This window comes from Peromyscus californicus, unplaced genomic scaffold, assembly GCF_007827085.1.
Source record: "Peromyscus californicus insignis strain IS unplaced genomic scaffold, ASM782708v3 Scaffold_6__1_contigs__length_162567912, whole genome shotgun sequence".
Taxonomy (NCBI): domain Eukaryota; kingdom Metazoa; phylum Chordata; class Mammalia; order Rodentia; family Cricetidae; genus Peromyscus; species Peromyscus californicus.
In genome coordinates, this window is record NW_026294584.1 from 55,704,872 (window position 1) to 55,730,573 (window position 25,702).

At 37.8% G+C, this 25,702-nt stretch overlaps 1 protein-coding gene across 1 annotated transcript; it reads left to right on the forward strand.

Annotated features, from left to right (window-relative positions):
- Window positions 1–20,266: 20,266 nt before the first annotated feature.
- LOC128099280 (olfactory receptor 2A12-like) lies at window positions 20,267–21,199 on the forward strand. Its single transcript, XM_052721098.1, has one exon. The coding sequence runs from the start codon at window positions 20,267–20,269 to the stop codon at window positions 21,197–21,199; it is 933 nt and encodes a 310-aa protein (XP_052577058.1).
- The last annotated feature ends 4,503 nt before the right edge of the window (window positions 21,200–25,702 follow it).

Below are 25,702 nucleotides of genomic sequence, written 5' to 3' on the forward strand. Positions count from 1 at the left end.
ATCTGACAGTAGGAATATTGTTTTAAATAATATTTAAGATTAAACAAAGAAGTTTGAAGACATAAAAGAAAAAGGAGAAGGGATATTTGTTAGACTTTTATACACAAACTATCTGTGATTCATAATCATCCCACATTATTTTTCTCTTACTTTTTTATTTGGAACTTTTATATTGGTAGTTTTTTACTTAGTCGTCTTTCTGGAGACTGTGGTCTGCCTTTAGATCAACCAATGCTTATTAAATTCAAATTTCATGCATTTCTGCCTTACAGAACCATTTAATTATTTTATAATCATTAAGGCCTTATCAGAATATTACATCTGTTTTCCAACTCTTCTATTTTTCCATCCATTTTACTTACCATATCAGTCATAGCTGTGTTGAAGTTTTTGTTTGGAGTCTTACTGTTTTAGTACATTTAATCTCAGGCTGACTCTTTTCATTATTGATTATGGGCCAGAGTCTTTCACAATTTCACATTTCTGAATGTGAAATTGTAGAGGTTTTCTATTTTAGTGTTTCAGATAAGTGAAGTTTTATTTTCATAATTGCAAGCAATTATAATTGAAGCAGATTGCTCATATATGTAGCATGTGGACTTTATTTGTGGAATGTGTTCATACTAAATTTCCCCATCTAACATGTAACATGATTGTAATTCCAGTTCTCCCAGCACATTGAAGTTCTACAATCACATGTCAGCCTCACTGAGAACCACTCAGATGCCAGAACCACAAACACTGTTGTTGGCTGTCTCTTTAGAAGTCTTGGCAACTCTAAAATCTATACATATCATATAATATATATATAATATACATATATTATAGATATATACATATATAATATACATATATTATAGATATATATACATACATCTATAATATATATAATCCATAGCCACAAATGACAGAAAACATGTAATGTTTTATATAATCTGATTCCAATTCCAGATAGTTTTCTACAAATGACATGATTATCTTCTTCTTTATAAGTGAATTAAAATTCATTGTTCATATACACTATCCCTTCCACAGTTCCATAACCCTGCTGTCATGAATAATGCTGCAATAAACACTGAGGTGCAAGGATCTTTGTGATATGCTGACTTAGAGTCTTTCAGGTAGATACCCACAAATCTACAGCTGGGTCATATGGTAGATTGATTTTTAGTCATTATTATTATTATTATTATTATTATTATTATTATTATTATATTTTTACTATTTCAAACACCTTTTAAATTTAAATATATGATCATATTCTTTCCCTCCCCCAAGTCCTTCCAGATCTTCTCTCTCTCCCAACTCACCCAACAGCAAACAAACAAAAACCCAAACAACAAACACCCCCCAAAACCACAGAAACAATATAAAACCACACACCCCCAAAAAACAAGAAAAAAACTCACCAAACTGTAACCAAATAAAAGCATGTGCATGCGCGTGCGCACACACACACGCACACACACCAATGTGGAGTCCATTATATGTTGTTCAAATACTCCTGAACATAAGACCTGTCCTGGAGTAGTTGATATACCCAGTGAGCCTCCATATGGATTTCCAAAATGGTTGGACTAATTTACACTCCCTCAAGCAGTAGAAGAGAGTTTCTTTTTGTCCACATCTTCCCATCATTCATTGTTATTTGTCTTTCTTTTATTTAGTAATTGCTATTGCTACATGTGAGATGAAAGCCTCACTATAATTTCAATTCTCATTTCTTGGATGGATAGAGAGGCTGAATATTTTTTCACGTTTGTTGGCCATGTGTCCCTCGTCTTTTGAGAACTATCTGCTCATTTCATTAGCAGTTCGTTCATTGACTGAGTTGTTTTTTTTCCTCACTGTTTCCTTGAAGTTTTTGTATATTCTAATTATTCATCTACTCTCAGATGTGCAGCAAGTGAAGATTTTCTCCCATTCTGTGTTTGTCCCCATTTGATGACCCATTTCCCTATAGTGCAGAAGTATCAGAGCTTTATGTCTTATCTTAAAGTCTTTCATCCATTTAGAACTGTTTTTTGCAGGTTGAGATATGGGGTAATATCGAGTTTCCCCCGAACAATTTAGAGAGGTTGTGCTTTCTCCAAGGTATATTTTTGTATTTCTTTGGCAATTTTGTCAAAAATCAGCAGTGGCTGTAGTTACATTTATATCTGGGCCCTCTCCTATTTCATTGTTCTACATGCCCCCCTTTTTATCGGTACCTTGCTGCTTTTGTTACCGTGGCTCTGTAGGATTATGAAATCAAGCACGTTGACAGTTCGTGCATTGTTTTTGTTGTTGTTATTGTTGTTACTGTTGTTTGTTGTTGTTGTTGTTGTTGAAGATTTCTTTGCCTATCCATGGACTTTTGTGCTTCTATAAGAATATTGGATTTTTTTGCATTTTATGAAGAATGTTATCAGGACATTGATGTGGATTGTTCTAAATCCTTAGATTACTGTTAAAAATGGGAAGAATTTCTTCATTTCCTTCTCAGAATGTTTGTTATTGGTTTATAGAAAGGCTATTCACTTTCATATGATAATTTTGTATCGTGCCACTTTGCTGAAAGATTTTATCAATGCCAAGAGTATTTTTGTGGAGTCGTTAGAATCTCATGTATAGAACCAAAGTATCTACACATATGGATACTTCTACTTCTTCCTTTCCATCTTATGTCACTTTCTCCCTTCACTTGTCTTATTTCTCTAGCTAAGACTTCAAGCATTATACTGAATAATACTGAGAAAATGGACGTATTTGTCTTGTTCCTAATTTTTCTGGAAGTTTGTGACGTTTCTTCCTTTGTGGTATAATGCTGGCTGTAGGTTAACACTGAATTCTTTGTAGATATCCTTGTGAATCTTTCCTCTTAGTTTCTTCACACCATTAATGGTGCTAATCTGGCTGTCATTCATCCTTGGTCACTGTAATTATTATATAAAGATTAGTGACTGAATTTGAATTTACTAATTGACACAATTAATGCACATCCATTATGATCTTAGGTACACATGCGAGTGATCTGACATTTCCTGCTTGTTTAACAAAGTACTAAATCTTGCAAACATAAAAATAATTCTAATAAATTAACCATACTTACATTTATACAAAATGTTTGTTAAGATAATTAATGAATGAAATAGAGAAAGAGATAATAGTGTGCAGATTTGATGATGTTCAGGCAAGTATGCATAATTCATAAAAAAAATCAATAGGCATTGTTCAATTGATTGATCTTTAGAGGGAGTAATCTACTGGTAAGTAGGCAAGACTGAGACCTAAGAAACATTGAGAAAGACTCCACTTGTTCAAAGAAGGAAATAAAGAAGCAGCATACACATCCCTAAGAGAAATGAATGATCACCAGCAATACTGTGAGAAACTGCACTAAAAAGTGTGGATGGCCTCGATGAAAGGCATAAATTCTTATAAATATATAAAGTATGAAAATCAGCACAGGCAGATTTTGACATTCCATAACAATCAAAAGGATTGAATTGTAATGTTCAGTCTTTCCATAGAGTAAATTCCAGAACTGTATGGCTTCACTGGTGAAAAGTCTCAATTATTTAAGAAAGAAAACACCAAATTATTTATAGACTCCCAAAATATATTTTTAAAAAGACCAAAACATTTTTCAGCATATTTTAGGAGGTCAACATTACACTCATTTCAAAATGAAAGTGAGACAATACCACAAGAAAAGATAACTGAAGATTTTTATATTATAACTAGATGGTAAATATGCCAAGAATCTGATACTAATTTAAGATCCAAATGTCAATTTATGTAATATTCCACGTTAAAATACAAAGAACAAAATCTGTGTGGTTATTTCAACATATCAAGTAAGGCCATTTGACAAAATCCCACTGATAAAAACTTACAACTAAGTAGAACCGAAGGTAACCAGCTGTCTTTGAAACGTAAGTGGTGAGCAGCCCATAGTTAACATCATCATTAATAAACAAAATGCTTTCCAATATAAAAAAAGTAACAAAGATTCAGGGCTGACCACTCTGCATTGGACAACCATAAGGGCTTCATCCCTGGGAGAGGCTAATTCACTCAATCTCCCCAGGTAACAATAACAATCAAAGAAAAAGTCAAGGAAGGACTCATGGGAGGGTAGCTAGAAGGACCAGGAGGCAGGAAAGGGAGAGGAGGGAAAGTCAGGTAATTCTATTTTTTTTTTTTAATTTTCCAGAGCTGAGGACCGAACCCAGGGTCTTGTGCTTGCTAGGCAAGCACTCTATCACTGAGCTAAATCCCCAACCCCGATGTAATTCTATTTTAATTTAAAACATTAAAATAAATACATTTTACAAAAATAAATGAATAAATTTTAAAAGGAATATATGCATATGTTTATCCCCACTGCCTTGCTCCAATACTATGTCATAAATGTATAGCTAAGGTAATTAGGCAAGAACAAAAAGTAAAAGACATCAAAGTTGGAAAGTGGATAATTGATACAATCTTTATTGGAGAATATCTTTTTTTTTTTTGAGACAAGGTTTCTCTGTGTAGCCCTGACTGTCCTGGAACTCACTCTGAAGATCAGGCTGGCCTAGAACTCATTAAGACCTACCTGCCCCTGCCTCCAAACTGCTGAGATTAAAGGTGTGAGCCACCACCACCCAGCTAGAGAATGTCTTAACAAATACAAAAACAATTACAGCTATGGGTGAGTGTGAGATAAAGGAACAAAACACAAAATTAACTATATATCAACATTAGCAATGAAGAATGTGCAGATATAAAGTAATTTCTTTTATAATAGTATGAAAAAATAAAGTTCAAGACATACCATAAATAACAAAATATCATTGAAGGAAATAAAAGATGATCTACATGATTCACAATGGTTGTGAAAATAGCTGACGAGATGGAAGACTTGCTATTGTTGAAAAATTAACACTGTGAGATTTTATTGAAAGACTGAGCATCTTTCCCCTCAAAGTCTCTCGTTTTTTTTTCACAGAATCTGATACAATGAGGGGTCTTTAATTTCCTTTATTTATGTTTTGTGTATGAGTGCTCTACATGTATACCTGCATGCTGAAGATGGTTGTGAGCCACCATGTGTTGCTGGGAATTGAACTCAAGACCCCTAGAAGAACAGCCAGCACTCTTAACCACTGAGCAATCTCTCTAGCTCCAATGAGGTTTTTTTTTTTTTTAATTGAAATATAATCATATCATATCCTCTTTCCTCCTTCCAACCCCTCCTATGTAATCCCACTTGCTCTCTTTCAAACTCATAGCCTTTGGCTTCTTTTTCTTTAATTATTGTTACACACGCAAACACACACACACACACACACACACACACACACATACACACACACCAGACTGAGCAGCTTTGTATTTAAATGGCATTTAAATTAATGTGGACATGTAACCAACCAAGAATAGCTAAAATACCTTGAAAGTAAACAATTTAAAAGCGTTCCGCCTTCTGATTTTAGAACAGTACAAAAAACATAGCAATCCAGATTCCTGATGCCTTCACAGAGCAGATATAAAGTTCATGGCAAAGGACTGAAACACTAAAAATAAGCATGTCTAGTCACAGCCAGTGGGTTTTCAGATGTGAAGAGGAATTTTACATATCAGTTTGACTGGGCAAAGTGGTGCTAGAGAACTAGATAGCCAGGGAGTCCTTGTGAACATGTGTCCCTATGAGATTAATAATTGAACAACTAGACTGCATAAACCAGACTGTCCCCCACAAGATGAGTGAGCTTCTTACAGTCCTTCCACAGTGAGACTATGGCAGAAGAGGTTTCAATGTTTCTGCCTGATGCCCTTGGAGCTGAGACATGGGTCTTCTCCAGCTTTTGGACTGACTCTGAGGACAAGAGTAGAGCATGGAGAACTCTCCAATGTCTAAGTCTTGAAAATCATATCCATTTGTTATAGGTAGATAGATAGATAGATAGATAGATAGATAGATAGATAGATAGGTAGATAGATAGATAGATAGATAGATAGATAGATAGATAGATAGACAGACAGACAGTAAATAGATAGATGGATGGATAGATGATAAAGAGATAATTAGATATTAGATAGATAGATAGATAGATAGATAGATAGATAGATAGATAGATAGATAGTAGATAGTAGATAGATGGATGAATAGATAGTAGATATATAGATGATGGATAGATAGTAGATGGATTGATAGATATATAGATGATAGTAGATAGATGGATGGATATAGGTAGTAGATAGATGGATAAATAGTAGATAAATAGATAGATAGATAGATAGATAGATAGATAGATAGACAGATAGATAGATAATCAGAGAGATGATAGACAGATACTGAACTTCAAATATACCTTTATAGAGTTTGTCCTAGCATTATTTACTTTTTAATTTTTTATTACATCTATTTGTGTGTGTGTGTGTGTGTGTGTGTGTGTGTGTGTGTGTGTGTGTGTGTGTGCAGGTGTGCATGCCATAGCATACTCATGAAGCTAGAAGACAACTTTTGGTAGTCAGCTCTCTTCTTCTGCCATTTTGGTCTAGGGACTGAACTTAAGTCATCAGGCTTGGTGCAAAGTGCCTTTACCTGCTGAACCATCTCCTTGACCCCAATCTTCTATTAATAAGGGCTCAACTGATGGTGAACAATCATAAATTTAAAATGGTCTCAGATGTTGTTGCTGGGTTTTAACATGTTCTTTGTCATGTAACTGTGATCTAACATTGAAATGCTTAGAATAGACAAATTAAACCATATAACCCAAAGCTGCCTATCTACATTTGAGGAAGAAGGCAGAAAAGATGTTGTTAAAATGGGACAAACTGGGAGTGGTCTCAAACCAAAGGGAAAGAGGAAGCCACCAAGGAAGAAATAGAGCCAATCACTTTGATTATGGAATAGAAATAAATATATGTGAAATGGAAACTTTTGATAATTGATGTCTCAATTAAACTATTCACCAAGCCAAGTTTGCAGTCTCTCAAGGGAGAACACAGCCCAGTGATTGCTTCCTTAACAAGCTCCATGGAGCGGGGGCACATTTGTCACCCATGAGAGCTCAGCCTTTACAGAGACGGAGTTGGGGGAGGAGAGCTAAACCAGCAGGAAAGGGGACAATGTCATGCCACTGTTAAGGAAGGCATAGAATGGTTGGGAAATGCTTTGTGCTTTGATTCCTGGACCACAGGTATGTCTCTGGGGAAGGGGCTAGTTTAGAGAGCTCAGTGTAAAGCCCTGGGGTGGAGAAGTTGCCAGTGTACCTGCATCCCTCACAGTCCAGGGACTGGGAGAACACCTAGATCTCCTTTTCTTCCAGCTCGAGTCAGAACAGGCACTTTGGCTCCAACCTTCTGTCTCTGTGAGTTTTCTGATGTTCAAGCCCAATGTGAAGAAAATACCCAGAATATCATCTTCTTTTGTGCAAATCGTTGTCTAGCTGCTGGGAGAGGAACATTCAGTTTTCTTTAAGAATGCAGCCCATAGGGGATTGACCACCCAACAGCTAAGGCCACACATCCATGCATATATGAAAAGTACAAACTGTACTTGGTGGGTTAAAAAAGAAAAGTGTACACAAATTTAGTTGGGTAAAGAAGGGGGATGAATATGGGAGAAATAGAGAGTGGGGGAAAAATATGATCAAAATGAATTGTAAGAAATTCTCAAAAGACTAAAAAAAATAGACTTTGGCAGTAAAATAATTTTTCATACATATGATATATTAAAAATGACCAAGAACCAAAAGCATGTTCTTTCTCCCTCCTTGACTTTCTCCTCTTTCAGAAAGGAAACTGTTTCCCAGAAAAACTCTCTCTCGGCATAGGTTTCCTTTTATTACATTTCCTAAGTGAATGAAATGAGAGTCCCTCTCCCTAAATCACTTACCGTCAAAGAAAATGAAATTAAGCACTTGGTATGGCTCCATCATAGCTTAAAACCCCTTTCCTGTGGCTCAGAGAGAGACATTTCTCAGACTGTTGCCTAACCACCTCAGAAACTCAGTAGAGGATCAGTAGGAAAATGAATGGCCAGAGTGCAGACCAATGGCTCACCTAGCTGTTGGATCAAAGAAGTCTTATTAAATCTTGAAAAGAAACAGGACATATAAGTGAGGAAAGGTTCTCACCCTTCAGTGGTAGAGACAGAATCAACAGTCTCAAGACAAGGCACAATGCAGCTGGAGGGACGGCTATACTGTTAAAAGTGCTTGGTGCTTAAAAACACACTGCTCTTGCCGAAGACCAGAGCTCAGGTCCAGCACCCAAGTCAGGCAGCACACAGTTGCCTGTAGCTCCAGCTCAAGCACCATCGCGTGCTTCTTTGGCCTTCATGGGCACCTGAATTCAGGGGCACAGACACAGACATACGTGTGTTTTAAAATCTTTAAAAATAGCTAAGTCACAGAGACAGATAAGCATGGAAGCTCACACTTAAAATTGGGAGGCTGAGAAAAGCACAATTTGAGACCAGCCTGGGCTGCAAGGTGAGACCCAGTCTAAAAAATAACAACAACAGAAAGAGAAACACAATGTTTAAAACTGTAATGGCCATCATTTCTAATTTAATAAAAGAAAACTTAAATCGAGGGCATTTCTTTAAAAATTTACTCAGAGTTTAAAATGGATAAGGGATTAGAAAATTTTTAGTTGGAGTAAATAATCATTTTCTGCTATATTTATACACATATATAGGTTCAAAATAGTATGATTATCAAACTGTTCTTTTAAAAAATCAAACTATCATTTAATGCTGAACGTTCGATATTTCTGGAATTTCATAGATATATCTGGAATTCAATTAGCTAAATACATGTGTGATCCAATTATATTTTGCTGAGTTGCCTAATCTATTTCCAAACGTGGAAAATATGTTTTATGTATCACAAAGTAAAAATGTTTTCCTAGAATATTATAGGATTGCATTTCTTTTGTCTGACTGTACTATTAAGTCTGTGTTTGGAGGGGTCAGGGATATCAAGTATCAATCATGGTGTTCATTTCTAAGTACTAGAATCTAGGTATTTTGCTATAGTTGTGATGGTTAATTTTGACTGTCAACTTGGATAGAAAGATGCCTAGAACACTAATGAAGCACACCTCTGGAGGTGTCAGAGGGTGGCATTTCTATCAATAATTAGATCATAAGGGTCTAACCCTAAAAATGGGTTGATACCTTGATATGGCCACATGATGCATGGTTGGAGTGGTAAAGGAGAGGAGGTAGGGCATAGCTAGAGGATGTAGATCACTGGAGATGCATTTGAAGGTTGTATCTGTTGTTGGTTCCTGTCCACTCACTGTTTCCTAGCTCCGTGTGAAGCCCTCCTCCACCACCCCTGTCCTGACATAATGACCTTTACATATCATTCTGTAGGATATTTGGTCACAGCAATAAGGAAATAACTGCTGCAATACCTTCCAGAATTCTCTGATGTGTACGTTAAGAGGCTATTAAAACTTAAGGCTGTGTTCCCTAAATGTGGGTAAGTGGAAGAGTATGCTAAATGAGAGCTGAGATTTAAAAAAGAAATAAAAAAGAGCATAGCTCTCCTGCTAAGAGTAGCCTATGAGCAAAGGACTACAGTCTTCCTCTGTTGGTTGTGCCCTGGGTTATCCTTAATGGAAACGGTGCCTGAACTTTCCAGGTCTGTGATAAACCTGACAGGCAGGGATTATACAGAACCAGTGCCAACAACCCAACACAGCAGCAAAGCAGGGCTACTTTGTGGCCTCATTACCAATCCCAGCTGTGGATAGGTAAATTTTGGAGAAGGTTGATGGTGTAGGAAGTCACATGCCCTTGATATCCATTAACATATAACAGATAAGCCCTGGCAACCACGTTCGGAGAGTATTCTAGCCACAGCTATGGTTTCATTTTGAAATGTTCCATAGGCTTGAGTTTTGAATACTTGTTCCCTAGCTAGTGGCATTACTGTAGAAATTTTAGGAATTGGGCTACATGATGGAAATAGATTATGGAGGGCAGTCATTGGAAAGCCTCTGGTCAAAGCATACTCTCTTTCATTTTCCCCCTTGACATGGGCAGCTATTGCTGAAAGCCCTCAGTTGGACTGCCATCTTCATCTGTTTCCTGTCATCATGTTTATTTACTGCCATGTTGTGGTAGAGAACATCTTACCATAACTTCATCAGATTAAAAAAGTAAATCAAGACAGAAGTAGCAAAGGCAGCCCTCAGCATTTAAGAGTCCCTATTGTTGTTTATATTGTTTCATTGTCTTTAAACATCCCACTGAAATTCCCTGTGGTAAATGTACTTCAAAAAAAGGGGGGAAAGGTGGAAAAGACTCGAGGCCTACAAAGAAATGGTTTTTGTGTCAGAGATAACCAAAACTAAAAGCAAATTGAAACCTAGCTCTAGGTCTAGTAATTAATGGTAGTCAGCAAATATTTTTATTTCGAGACTGACCTCCACTTATAAAACTTTGTCACAATTAATAGAGTTGTTTGTGTTTTGTAATATTTATTCTACTAAAATATAAAATACTAATTGAAACCTTAAGAACCAAAAAGTCTAAAACTTCTCCCATTAACTCTAAATGCTCTGACCATGTCAAAGATTGAAAGGAAAAGTAGATCTTATATCAACAGGAAGCTGTGCTAAGTGTCACTAAATTATATTGTCCTCAACAATAGAAATACAACTGTGCTAGTCATTACTACCTGAAATAACAAGAATAAAATCTCCTTGACTTTATCCTCATATTAGTGAGTGTGTGTCCCCTTATCAAATGCTTTTACTTGCATAAGAAAGTAACAACAACAAAAAAAACCCACTGAAAATAAGGAAGAGCTTAAGCAAAACCCTGAAGCATACCAACTCCGCAGGATTTGGTCTGAGGAGAGAGCTCTGAGTGAGGATTATTGAAGAAGGCTGTAGAGGTGCTTTGAAAAATTGGTACTGTGGTTAAGTTAAATGGTAAAGACAAGGTAAAACTGATTTGAAACAATATACAAGAATTTCAAAACTAGGAACTAGCTGAGAATGGTACATGAAGAAAAGGAGAGTTGTATCCAGGACAAAACAAGCTAGTGAAAGGAGAAGCTGCCAGTCTCACAGGTGACTGCTAGAGAGAAATAATTCCTGTTCGTCTCCTCTTGATGCCCCCTGTGCAGTTCAAGAAGTAAGAATGCAAATTAAGAACAAGGATTTAAAAAGAAGGAATTAGAAGTATTTAAAAATTATTGAATTCATTAAATAAGTGACAGAGAAAGGGAGACTCATTCTTTTTTTTTTTTTTTTTTTTTGGTTTTTCGAGACAGGGTTTCTCTGTGTAGCTTTGCGCCTTTTTCCTGGATCTCGCTCTGTAGACCAGGCTGGCCTCGAACTTACAGAGATCCTCCTGCCTCTGCCTCCCGAGTGCTGGGATTAAAGGCGTGCGCCACCACCGCCCGGCGGGAGACTCATTCTTAGCGGTGGGACCTAGTTCAGATTGTGGAAATAGAAATGCAGAAATCTAAGAGATTTGGGAGAAAGTAAAGAAGAAAATATAATATATAATAAATATTTAAAATTTGAGCAACATGGAGGGATTATTTTCCAATATGATCTTCTCCACTGGAATGATCCTATTTCTCTGTGAACAGGGTTCATGAAGCTTCTAACCGTGAAAGTCTAAGGCTTCCACAGGCCTTACTTCCAATCAACAGGAAACATTGAGGAAGGAAAAAATTTAAGAATAATAAAGTATATGTTGTGAGATCCATTGTATATATCCAATTTTAAGGTGTGTGTGTGTGTGTGTGTGTGTGTGTGTGTGTGTGTGTGTGTGGTGTATTGTGTACTGTGTAACTGATTTTACTGATTTACAGAAATCCTGACCTCAGCCAATCCCAAGATAACACTATAAATAGATCCCACAGGAATAGTGAAAACAAATGAATAAACACTCAAGAGTCGTTAGTTTGGCTGTTGATAAGAATGCAGCTAACTCTTTAGTTCTCTGGTGACAATGTGCAAACTGCAATGCCATGTGTCTATGTTCCCTCTGTCAGTGTCCGTGTGTGAAGACAGTGAGCGGCTTTAAAGAGATGAGAAGAGCTGAAGCTTGCAGCAGCAAATCTCTTGCTGAGGTCAGGAGAATTGTGAGCCTGGGCTTGCCTCTTAATGAGGCCCCTTTCAAGAGGACACTATGACAGATTTTCTCCTCTTCTCCTTGAAGTTTCTTCTAAGACCAAGGGTATGTTTGAAGAGAACCCAAAAAAAATCACACTAGTGTAAGTAAAAGTGACCTATTTGCTATAAGAGGGGTTTTGCAGCTGGGGAGAAAGAAATTAAAAGTGAATGGCATCTTTGGCATCTTTGGCCACCCTTGATGGCTGGCCTCCTGGCATTCAGTCTGCTTACTATGAGGGTCCACTGCCTACCCCATTATGGCCATAGTGCCTCTGTTCCTCTTCACCTCTCCATCCACATCCCAACATTATTCTTGGTTTTGTCATGATTGTGGAAGAGAAGAGAATCAACAACCCTATACACCAGATGTGATCTTTCTAAGGGTCCAAAGACCTTTCAGATTCTCCTTGCTAAAAATTCACTGAGATCCCAGAAGTCATAGATTTTTCTGGTCCTGAACCTACCTTCCTTCCCTTCCCTCTGTTCACTGCTTCCCTGCACATCCTCAGAACTGCCACCTCAACACACCTGTCATGGTGCACAGAGGGCAGCGGCTTCATCTCCCAGGGAACCTGGTATCCACCAGGGCCACAATCTCTGTTCTTTGTTTCAGTAGAGGAAGGACTGAGCACTTAACGTGTTCTGTATGATTACTTACTCAGAAGCTATTCTTCAACTAGGGATATCTATAGTACCAATCACAGTGTGATTAAGGAATCCTGTCTTGTGAGAGTTAACCCATGTAAACCTTGTAACTACACCATGGGGTAGGGCCTGTTTCTTACTCCCATTCTCCAATTAGAGGAGCTAAGACGGCTCCAAGAGACATAAGATCACAGCACCGGTGTGGAGAAAAGAGAGACTTGATGATCTGACAGTTTTCAGGCTTTAGAATATTTGTTTCTAAAAATAGATTGCATAAGATACAGCTAGGCATGAAAGTAACCATTGAGGAGGAATTTCCCATGAGGACAAAGCTCTGCAAAATCAACACATGGGTTTCTGTCCCCAAACCCATCCTTAGTGGCTCCAGAGCTCTGAGTTGGATATAGTAGCAACAAGTTGCTTTTGAGTTAGTGTTAAACACTTTATGTCTCCATTTTCCTTTTTAAAGATATGCAGCCTTTCCTTTGTCAAAATTTTAGCCTGGCAAAAAACTGCCTAAAATTTGAAAACTCTGCATTTTCTTCCAGGAGGGAATGCTTATCTCTCTTTAAAGTCCTTTCTAAACACAAATTTTAAAGTCAAATTAAGAGTCTGGGGAGATGGCTCAGTGGTTATGAACACTTCTTGCACTTCCAGTAAACACTGGTTCAGTTCCCAGCACCCACAATAGAAGGGCAGCTCACAACCAACTGTAACTCCAGCTCTAGGGGATCCAAGGCCCTCTTCTGGCCTCCTCGAGCACATGCACACATATGGTGCATGTGTGCACACCTAAGTAAATACATATGTGTTTTTTATTAGGAAAGCATTAATAGAAATATGCATAGAATATGCTTTTTACTTAAATTCAAACATCACCTCCTCCCCGAAATAAAAGAAGAGCACACTCAATGAAAAAGTGTTCGTAAAACCATGGTGACTATTTGGGTCTCTGATCTCAAATCTTAAATTCTTTCTTCAATTCTTGGTCTCTGAAGTACAGTCAGTAGCTATTCACAAATACCAGTTTTTGCATATTAGGTTTTCTCATCTCCTACACATAAAAACATGTGTGCCTCAAACTCAAAGAGTTCCCCATTCAGAATCACAGTTTCAGTGGTAATGAGGAACCTTGTTGATGGTGTTGTTCTGTTCTAGTTCATGGACCATGCATCCTTCGCTCACTCTCAGCTTGCCATGCTGTGGAAGAGCAGAGAAACGTAGCCATAGAGGCTTTTCTCTTGTTCTGTCTGCTGAATCTTTTCATAATGTGCAGCTAGAGGGTGCATTTGGGGAACTCTTCATTTCAGATTTCTGTTTATTAAGTCTTTACCCAGGATTTTTTTCAAGAACAAAAATCTTTCTGTTTTTTTACACCACAAAATCTAAATGCAAGCTGCCCCAGTAGTGAAGAAAAGCAGATTGTCCTCAGAGTATACAGAGCTCTACATCAGAGCTTCCTTGGCCTCACAGCTGACATGATGAGTGACATTGTGTATTCATGGATGCCCTTCCTTGAGACCTAGCAATTAGGAAATGATGAAAAGGTATAAATAAGCTGGGTGTGGTGGCACACACCTTTAATCCCTGCACCTACACAGGGAAACAGAGGCAGGTGCATCTCTGTGAGTTTGAGGTCTACAGAGTGAGTTCCAGGACAGCCAGGTCTGCACAGAGAAACCTTGTCTCAAAAAACAAAAAAAAAAAGAAGAAAAGAAAGAAAGAAAAGGTACAAGTGACTCTCAGAATTATGTGTGGATTGGATATGGTTCACACCTATTTGATGGAAATGTTTTGTTAAGAGTTCTATTTATTCCCTTATTTCTTGACTTTTAGGTTGTTTATTCTGGCCTGTTTCTTTCTTTCAGAAATTTCTTCTTCAAAATCACATGCAAAATTACATGATGCCACATGGATTTGTTATGAATTTTGATCAGTCATTTCATGCCATTTGGCTAAAGGAACATCTTCACATCCCTTTGAGATGCTGAATACTCTGAGGTGGTGCTGTCCTGGCTCCCCACACTGTACAATGTAGGAGCCTAGAGAGTATCCCACAGGTAAGAGCCATATGGGTTTGTACATCTGGCAGCTCAGGACTCATATTGGGGAGAAAGGCTGTTGACTAGTCTCCAGCCCAAAGTCTTTAAACCCAAAGCACAGCTCCCCTCTTGCATACCTCCTTTGTATCATCAAAATATCATCTCTACCCCAAAAGTTGTCTACATAGCTTCCCATGTCTGTTTCCCAATGAGATAAACTGAGGGTGTTGTACAGATGACATCATTTAAAAGCATTAGCACACATTCTGTTTGACTAAGTTTCATTTCTTTGACCCGGACAACAGGAATACTACACAGCTGTGCACTTTCACAGTTTGGTGGATCTCACCATAATTTAAAACCCTGATTTAAGGTACACTTTGCCTTCACCCAATACATAATCTGGGTCATTTCAATATTGGAGTATCTGAGGCAGAAAGTTATATTTTTTAAATTTTATTTTATTTAATTATCTTTTTTTATTTATTTTACATACAGACCACAGTTTTCCCTACCTCCTCTCCTCCCATTTCCTCCTACCGACTCCCATCTACCCACCTCCCCATCTTCTTGTCTGTCTCCACTCAGAAAGGGGCAGGCCTCCCATGGGCTTGAACAAAGCATGGCACATCAAGTTGAGGTAGGACCTTGAGGTAGGAGATTTGCAAGCTCCTCCCCTTGCAAAAAGGCTGGGCTAGGTAATCCAGCATGGAGAACAGGTTCCCAAAAGCCAGCTAAGCACCTGGAACAGGTCTTGATCTCACTGCGAGGAACCTTACAAAGCTACGAACAAAATTAGAAATGAAAAGGGGGACATAACAACAGACACTGAGGAAATCCAGAGAATCATTAGGTCATACTTCAAAAACCTGTACTCCACATAATTGGAAAATCTAAAAGAAATGGACAATTTTATGGAGAGGTACTACATACTAAAATTAAATCAAGATCAGATAAAAAATTTAAATAGACCTATAACCCCTAAGGAAATAGGAGCACTTGTTAAAAATCTCCCAAATTAAAAAAAGCCCAGGGCCAAATGATTCAATGCAGAATTCTGCCAGAATTTCAAAGAAGAGCTAATACCAATACTCCTCAAATTGTTCCACACAATAGAAATAGAAAGAATATTGCCAAATTCTTTTTATGAGGATACAGTTACCCTGATACCTAAATCACACAAAGACTCAACAAAGAAAGAGCATTACAGACTAATCTCCCTCATGAACATTGATGCAAAAATACTCAATAAAATACTGGCAACCTAAATCTAAGAACATATCAAAAAATCATCTACCATGCTCAAGTAGACTTCCTCCCAGAAAGGCAGGAATGGCTCAACATATGAGAATCTCCCCAAGTAATCCACCATATAAACAAACTGAAAGAAAAAAACCACATGATCATCTCATTAGATGCTGAAAAAGCCTTTGACAAACTCAACACCCCTTCATGATAATGGTCTTGGAGAGAACAGGGATACAAGGAACATACCTAAACATATTAAGGGCAATATACAGTAAGTCAACAGCCAACAGCAAATTACATGGAGAGAAACTCAAAGTGATTCCACTAAAATCAAGAACAAGAAAGTTATATTTTTATATAGAAAAATGGTATGGAGTTTTTAGTTTTTCCTCAACTCTTGGTGGGTAACTTCATTTACTATTTCATAACAGAGTGGCATTGCTCCTTTGGAAGATCCAAAGATATCTGCCCAGATCAGGTATTCCTACTAAAACCTGCTGGGTAAATGAGCAAAAATGTGCAATTTCATTATATCTTTCATTTTGCAGATGAAAATACTCTAGTTTTATCTCTCCAAATACTATAGACAGCTTATTAAAACAAATAAAATAAGCAAAAGTTTATGTGAAACTTTATTCAGGATGTAAGCCCACTTTGTAAAGTCAACAGTGGAAACAGTTTTGTCTTCACCTTCCTGAACTTTCTGAAGTATATATAGCTAGACAAAAAATACTGCCATGCATATAAATCCTCATATTTTATAATACAAATTGTAACATATTAAAAAGAAATCATCCACGTAGTATAATAAAGATTGAACTGATCCCTGTGAATGGCTGCATAATATATTTCTGGGCTTTCAAAATATCTTAGTATACTAAATCAATCAACAGTCAATGTTGAGCATATCTCAAAGGGATACAAATTCATTCTTTTAGCCTAATAACTAATCAAAGGTTATAATAAGTGAATTTTGGCATCATGTAGATTTGCATACAATTTTTAAGAAGAAATTTCTGAAAAGGGGGAAGTAGTCTAAAATAAATACTCAATAGAAGACAAGAATAAATAAGGCATCTTTAAAACTATTATCAGTATATTAATAAAAATGAGAATAAAATATAAGAGCCAGTACAAGTCACATAATCTTGCTAAACAATGAACTGCATTGTCATTTCAAATTTTTAAACTTGTATTCAAGACTATATAGATATAATACATATGTAATAGAACATATGTGCACATGGTTATAATGAATACACACAACCTCTTGCACGCTATGGTGGAGGCACATATGATTTCTTTTCTTCTTTCCATAATCCAATGTGCCTCCACCACATTCCTGCCCAGAGACTTTGCTTTTCCCAGTCCTCAACAGACCTCAGTTCAGTGACTCAATCTCCAGAAGCTCTGGTTAGGGCTGATACCCCTTCATCACTTTGGGTACACATGTGTCTCCTCTTGAGAAATGCTACCTGTTCATCTTGCTTTAAGAAACACCTTGATTCAGAGAACTTAATGCCCTCTCACCTTGTATGTTACATTAATAGTTGTTCTCACACTCAGTTCTTACTTGTTTATTCCTGAACAGAAAAGATAACAGACAGGGCTGGAGAAATGGCTCAGTGGTTAAGAGTACTGGCTGCTCCTTAGAGGACCTGAGTTCAATTCCCAGCACCCACACGGTGGCTTACAACCATCTACAATGGGATCTGATGCCTTCTTCTGTCATGCAGACATGCATGCATATAGAGCACTCATATAATAAAATATATAAATAAACAAATCTTTTTTTAAAAAAAAAAAAGAAAGAAAGAAAAAGTAACAGACACAGCCACTCTTGATTTCTTTGCCTGTTTCATGAATTATATAAATTTGGGGTAGGCACATTCCTAGACAGCAGAGGCATTATTCCCTTGATGGAAAAGTAAGGTGTCAAGTGTCACTGGGCCAATTGCTTCATTATCCACAGTGTTTCCTCCAGGACCCAGAGCAGAATGGGAGCTGGCCCTGTACTCAAGGGCATGAGTTAAAGTATTGATGAAATACAAATTGTATAACTTTGTTTATGGCTCAAACAAGCAAAGACCATAACTAAAAATACTTACTACCGATGGTCCTGTAACAAAGAGCCGTGATATTCACACAATCAGTAAACCTATCAAATTTATATTTCTAAAACATTATAAAATTTATGTTTTCTGGAAAGCAACAGGCAACAGATAATTGCAAACTTTGAGATGCTTATATTTTAGCACCTGCAATTTCATTTCAGAACACACCCTCAGGAAATCATCAGCTGGAGAAGCATCTACATTTGTATGACTCTCAGTGCAATAAACATGAGAGAAAGATGAACTAAGAATTTCTGAAAATGTCAAGTAAGTTTTGAGATAAAACGCTGAACTACCTTAATACACTTGTAATATTAGATACAGTTTAATATTCCTTCCTATGTATATTTTATTTATATGTTTTTAACAAATGAATTTTATACTCTGCTAAGTGAAAATGATAGCTAAAATGGCTATAATTCTATTATATTTCTATTTTATGGTATATGCATATATGTGTATCTATATTTTGCTCTAAACATTTAGATAATTTGAATACAATCAGTGGATATTGAATTGTCACATAATTTAAAATTAAAATCAGCATATTATTGAAAATAGATCATAAGGGACAACACAAGTTTTGATTTTGTTAAGTGACTTTGACATCTGTCCCTTTCATGTCCCCTTGTTTCACTCTGATGGCTAAAGAAGCCTCAGAACCTCCACAGAGACCTCTCAAGCAAGAGCAACCACCAGTTCCATTTTTTCCCCTCTGATCTTCTCAGGATGCGTTGAATATGCACAACTGTTGTCATGGCAATACCTGATAAGGAAGAAAGTGATCAGGGAATTTCTTGGTACTCTACGCTGTCAAAGATGTTACAATATCACTTTCCCTAAGTTTACATATTTACTCTGTGTGTGTGTGTGTGTGTGTGTGTGTGTGTGTGTGTTTGTATAAAGCATGTGTGCATGAGCAATAGTGCAAGTGTGCACATCAGAGTAAAAACTTGAGGGAGCTGGTGCTCTCTTTCCACCATGTGGGTCCGGGGCATGGAACTCAGACCATCAGGCTTGGCTGCAGGTGCTTGTACCCACTGAGTCACCTCACCAGCTCCAAAAATGTCTTATGAATAAAAAGTTCTGTCATACTGGAAATTAAGATCAACTCTGAGACTTATATCACTATATAAAACACAATAAAATAAATCAACAAGAATGCAGTCATAAAAGAGCAATAATCTTTACTGCAAACTCTGGCAATGCATTTCCTTTTTAAGTTTCTTATTTGTAACATGGTAGAAATCTCACATTAAATGGTATTTGAGATATTTGCCTGTGTCTACACAGGTAGTCAAGGAATTCTTTGAGTTATGCATGAGCTACAGCATCAAGTGCAGATGAAGAGGTAAAGGAAGTCCTTATATCTAGAACCAGTAAACTATCAACAGGTGCCAGAAGGTCCTCCCTAGTAGTACTAGCAAACAACTGGAAAGGCAGCTCACACATAATTTTGATAAAACTAGACAAATGATAATTTATTTAAAATAAATTTCTTATCTGAAATGCATGAGTAGAAAACATGAGAGGGGAAACATTTGTGTGGGCATGCCCATGAAAAACCAGGGATGTCAATCATTTTGAACACTACCTAAAAAGGCAGTGTAGCAATGGTACCTGAATCATGTTACTCTTCAAGCTATATAAATAACCAGAAAACTCACCAGAAAGGGAAATGAGAACATAGGAATTCTCCAAAATAGCATGTGTGTGCATGTATGTATATGTGCCCTCTAATACAGGATACATTAAAACAGAACCTATTGGGTTAACATTTTGTTACACATAGGATGTGTGTGTGTATGTGTGTGTGTGTGTGTGTGTGTGTGTGTGTGTGTGTGTGTGTGTGTTGTGTGTTTTCCCATTACTCCATCAGTGCATCAATATTTGTATTCAGTATATATTAGTTCTATTAGTAATATAGAACTATATTAGTTCTTGCAAAGTGTCAGAAGATAAATCTTAGGAAATCCCTCTTCAGTAATACATTTCTGAATACTCTCCCTGGAATAGTCAATAACATGCTTTGTCTTTGCTCCACAGTTCTTAATTTTATCTTGAATCGAGTCTTGTCTTTGCCATAAGAAGATGGGAAGCAATCAGACATGGATCACAGAGGTTACCCTGCTGGGGTTCCAAGTTGATCCCACATTGGATTACTTCCTCTTTGCAATATTTTCTGTCTTTTATACCTTCACCCTGTTGGGGAATGGGGTCATCCTTGGAATAATATCCATGGCCCCAAGGCTTCACACCCCCATGTATTTCTTCCTCTCACACCTGGCCATCCTTGACATGTCCTATGCTTCCAACAATGTCCCCAAGATGCTAGCCAACCTTGTGACCCAGAAAAAAACCATCTCCTTTGTTCCATGTATCATGCAGACATTCTTGTATTTGGCCTTTGCAGCTACAGAGTGCTTGATTTTGGTGGCAATGTCCTATGATAGGTATGTGGCCATCTGTCACCCCTTACACTATACTGTCATCATGAGCTGGAGAGTGTGCATTGCCCTGGCTGTTGCTTCCTGGGGCTTTAGTTTACTGCTGGATATGGTTCATTTAATTCTCATCCTGAGGCTGCCCTTCTGTGGACCTCATGAAGTCAATCATTTCTTCTGTGAAATCCTGTCTGTCCTCAAGCTGGCCTGTGCTGACACAACACTCAACCAAGTTGTTATCTTTGCAACTTGTGTGTTCATCTTAGTGGGACCCTTATGCTTGGTGCTGGTCTCCTACACACGCATCCTGATTGCCATCCTGAAGATCCAGTCAGGGGAGGGCCGCAAAAAGGCCTTTTCTACCTGCTCCTCCCACCTCTGTGTGGTCGGGCTCTTCTTTGGCAGTGCCATCGTCATGTATATGACCCCCAAGTCTCAGCACCCCGAGGAGCAGCAGAAGATCCTTTCCCTGTTTTACAGCCTTTTCAACCCCATGTTGAACCCCCTGATCTACAGCCTGAGGAATGCTGAGGTCAAGGGTGCCCTGAAAAGGATTCTGTGGAAGGGGAGGCATGTGTGAGAAACAACCTGGCGAGGGAGAGGCTCTACCCCTTGTAAAATTTGATGCCTGTTTTTTTTGCCCTTTCTAGAATATATGTTACCTTACAATGGACTATTATGTACTCTCATTTAAAAACTGAAGAACATGTAAAACTGAAGATAGTGGAAAAATAAATGAATGCCTTAATTACTTATTACAAATACATTCACAGAAAAGGCACACAAACAATAAGTATAAAAATGCCTACTTTCTTAATATTAGACTTCTTTAAAATTACAAATTCATCATTAAGAAATGGAACATGAGGCTATAGACCAAATAATAAGATTCATACCAATTGTTGTCTGTTTTTGAAACAGAATAGAACTATGTAGAGCAAACTGACCTCACACTTGAACTCATCATTCTGCCTCTGCCTCTATAGTGAGGAGCTAATAAGCTTCCAACACTATGCCCATCTCATACTACCTAGTAGATAAAAAGCTTTCAAATGAATAATATATAAAAATTAGCTTATAAAAAAGAGAAAATAAATGGAATTGACTTTTCATTATAAACACAATAGTTGATAAGTACAAGGGCTGGTGCTCATCACCGTTAATCAATAAAAAAAAATGTGAATTACATCACCATGATATACCATTTCATGCCCAACAGAGTATTTAAGCATTTCAATGGTTTGTTCACTCTATCAGAAACTATCAGAAACATATCCCCAATAGTGAGAAGCAATCCATACTACCAGATAATAAATACTGGAAGTGTGTTAACCTATGAAATACACAAAAGCATATTTGCACATTAAACTGTGGGTCTCAACTCCACCTGGAGACAATCAACTGAATGTGGTGCTGGAAAGAAATTGAAAATAAAAGGTTTCTGCATCACTAAAGGCTTTGTTCTGAACACACAGTCTGCACATGCCATCATACAAAATAATGTCAGTGAATGCTCCCTGAATTCTCAGATCCAAGCCATCATGAGTTACAGTGTTTTCACCAAACATCGATTTCAGCTCTTATAGAAATAATTGTTTAAATATAGAAAACAAAGACTTCTAATATTTTTCCACTCTCATTACTCAGTATAAAAATAGTATATCTTTCAATTTTATTATGTTAGAATAATTGAGTCTAAAAGTTGATGTTTGAGTTGCTAGCTTGAGTTTTATAAAAAATAGTTACATGGAGGTGAGTGTCCTGGCTCAGCCCGGACCCCATCCCTGGTCACCAGCCACTCTGGGAAAGACCTGCCCAACTTGGCCCCAGGTTCTGGCCACCGGGCTGGTTCCCTTCTAGCCCCATCGGGAAGGATCCCCTTCTCCAAGACCCCCGACAGACCCAGCAATCTCCATGCCCTGCCCCCACACCCATCTGCCTGAGACCCTTGCCACTTCCTGAGATTTAGAGGCCGGCCTCCAGCTCCCATCCTGCCCTGGACTTCCCTTCTGGGAGAGAGAGAGAGAGAGAGAGAGAGAGAGAGAGAGAGAGAGAGGAGCTCCCATCCTGCCCCAGACTTCCCTTCTGGACAAGAGTGCCCATCCTGCCCTGGACTTCCCTTCTGGACAAGAACGCCCATCCTGCCCCGGACTTCCTGTCTGGACAAGAGCTCCCATCCTGCCCTGGACTTCCCTTCTGGACAAGAGCTCCCATCCTGCCCCAGACTTCCCATTTGGACAAGAGAGCTCCCATCTGGACAAGAGAGAGAGAGACTTCCTGAATCTGTCAGCTCTGTCTGAACCAAGTGTGCTGATAAGACCAAGAACGAACCATAAGGAGATGGGCAGATGTCAAGGCAGAAATACAACAAAATGAATAGCAATACAGCATCACCAGAACCTAGCCCTCCTCCAATATCTAGACCTGAACATCAAAAATTGGAAGAAGCAGAAGAAAACAGCCTTATGAATGACATCATGAAGAAGGTAGAGGTTTGAGTAAGGGAAAAGACAAAAAAATGGGAAGAACGCTGTAAACAACTAGAGGAAAGGGCAAACAAATTAGAAGAAATCAATAAAGTCCTGGAAGAAAACAATAAAGTACTGAAAGAAAATCAAGAAAAAGCAATGAAACAAATGAAGGAAACAGTCCAAGACCTGAAAAGGGAAATAGAAAAAATGAAGAAGACACAAACAGTGGGGATAGAAAATCTGAGTAAACGATCGGGAACTTCAGATGCAAGTATAACCAACAGAATGCAAGAGATGGAAGAGAGGATCTCTGGCATTGAAGATACAGTAGACGATATAGATTCATCAGTCAAAGAAAACACTAAAGCCAACAAAGTCATGAACCAAAATGTCCAAGAAATTTGGGACACCATGAAAAGACCAAACATACGAATAATAGGGGTAGAAGAAGGAGAAGAATACCAACTCAAGGGCACAGAAAATATATTCAACAAGATCATAGAAGAAAACTTTCCCAACTTAAAGAAGGAAATGCCTATGAAGATACAAGAAGCCTATAGAACACCAAACAGACTAGACCCCCCAAAAAAGTCCCCTCGCCACATAATAATTAAACAACTAAACGTACAGAATAAAGAAAGAATATTAAGAGCAGCAAAGGAAAAAGGCCAAGTGACTTATAAAGGCAAACCCATCAGAATAACACCCGATTTCTCAATGGAGACTTTGAAAGCCAGAAGGACCTGGACAGATGTAATGCAGACACTAAGAGACCATGGATACCAGCCTAGACTAATATACCCAGCAAAACTTTCAATCGTCATGGATGGAGCGAACAAGACATTCCAAGACAAAGCCAGATTTAAACAATACTTATCCACAAACCCAGCCCTACAGAAAGCACTAGAAGGAAAATTCCAACCTAAGGAAGTCAGATACACCCTCGAAAACACAGGCAATAGATAAAGCCACAGCAGTAAACCCCAATGAAGAGAAGTACACACACATTACAACCAAAAAATAACAGGAATGAACAATCACTGGTCATTAATATGCCTCAATATCAATGGACTTAATTCACCTATAAAAAGACATAGGCTTACAGAATGGATATGAAAGCAGGACCCATCTTTCTGATGCTTACAAGAAACACATCTCAAATTCAAAGATAGACACTACCTAAAAATAAAAGGCTGGGAAAAGACTTTCCAATCAAACGGTCTTAAGAAACAAGCGGGTGTAGCCATCTTGATATCCAGCAAAATAGACTTCAAACTAAAATCAATCAAAAGAGATCAAGATGGGCATTACATACTTATCATAGGAAAGATCCACCAAGATGAAGTCTCAATTCTGAACATTTATGCCCCAAACACAAGGGCACCCACATTTGTAAAAGAAACATTACTAAAGCTTAAATCACAAATAAAACCCCACACATTAATAGTGGGAGACCACAACACCACACTTTCACCACTGGACAGATCTCCCAAATTGAAGCTTAACAGACAAATAAAGGACTTAACTGATGTCATGACTCAAATGGACTTAATCGATATCTACAGAACATTCCATCCTAACAAAAAAGAATATATTTTCTTCTCAGCACCCCATGGAACCTTCTCTAAAATCGACCACATACTTGGCCACAAAACAAATCTCAACAGATACAAAACAATTGGAATAACCTCCTGTGTTCTATCAGACCACCATGGTCTAAAGTTAGGTTTCAACAACAACAAAAACTACAGAAAACCTACAATCTCATGGAAACTGAATAATACCCAACTGAATCACCAATGGGTTAAGGAAGAAATAAAAAAAGAAATTAAAGACTTCCTAGAGATCAACGAAAATGAAGACACCACATATCCAAACCTATGGGACACTATGAAAGCAGTACTAAGAGGGAAATTCATAGCACTAAATGCCCACATAAAGAAGTTGGAGAAATCTCACACTAGAGACTTAACAGCATACCTGAAAGCTCTAGAACAAAAAGAAGCAAAGTCTCCCAGGAAAAATGGACGCCAGGAAATTATCAAAGTGAGACCTGAAATCAATAAAATAGAAACAAAGAGAACAATACAAAAAATTAATGAAACAAAGAGTTGGTTCTTTGAGAAAATCAACAAGATAGACAAGCCCTTATCCAAACTAACCAAAAGACAGAGAGAGAGCATCCAAATCAACAAAATCAGAAATGAAAAGGGGGACATAACCACAGACATTGAGGAAATCCAGAGAATCATCAGGTCATACTTCAAAAACCTCTACTCCATAAAACTGGAAAACCTAAAAGAAATGGATAACTTTCTGGATAGGTACCACATACCTAAGTTAAATCAAGACCAGATAAACTATTTAAATAGTCCAATAACCCCTAACGAAATAGAAACAGTCATTAAAAGTCTCCCAACCAAAAAAGCCCAGGACCAGATGGTTTCAGCACAGAATTCTATCAGATCTTCAAAGAAGAGTTAATACCAATACTCTCTAAATTGTTCCACGCAATAGAAACAGAAGGAACATTACCAAACTCCTTCTATGAGGCTACAGTTACCCTGATTCCTAAACCAAACAAGGATACAACAAAGAAAGACAACTATAGA

Bases quoted from the DNA above. Each gene is read 5' to 3' on its own strand.
- LOC128099280 (XM_052721098.1), top strand. From the start codon at position 20,267: ATGGGAAGCAATCAGACATGGATCACAGAGGTTACCCTGCTGGGGTTC.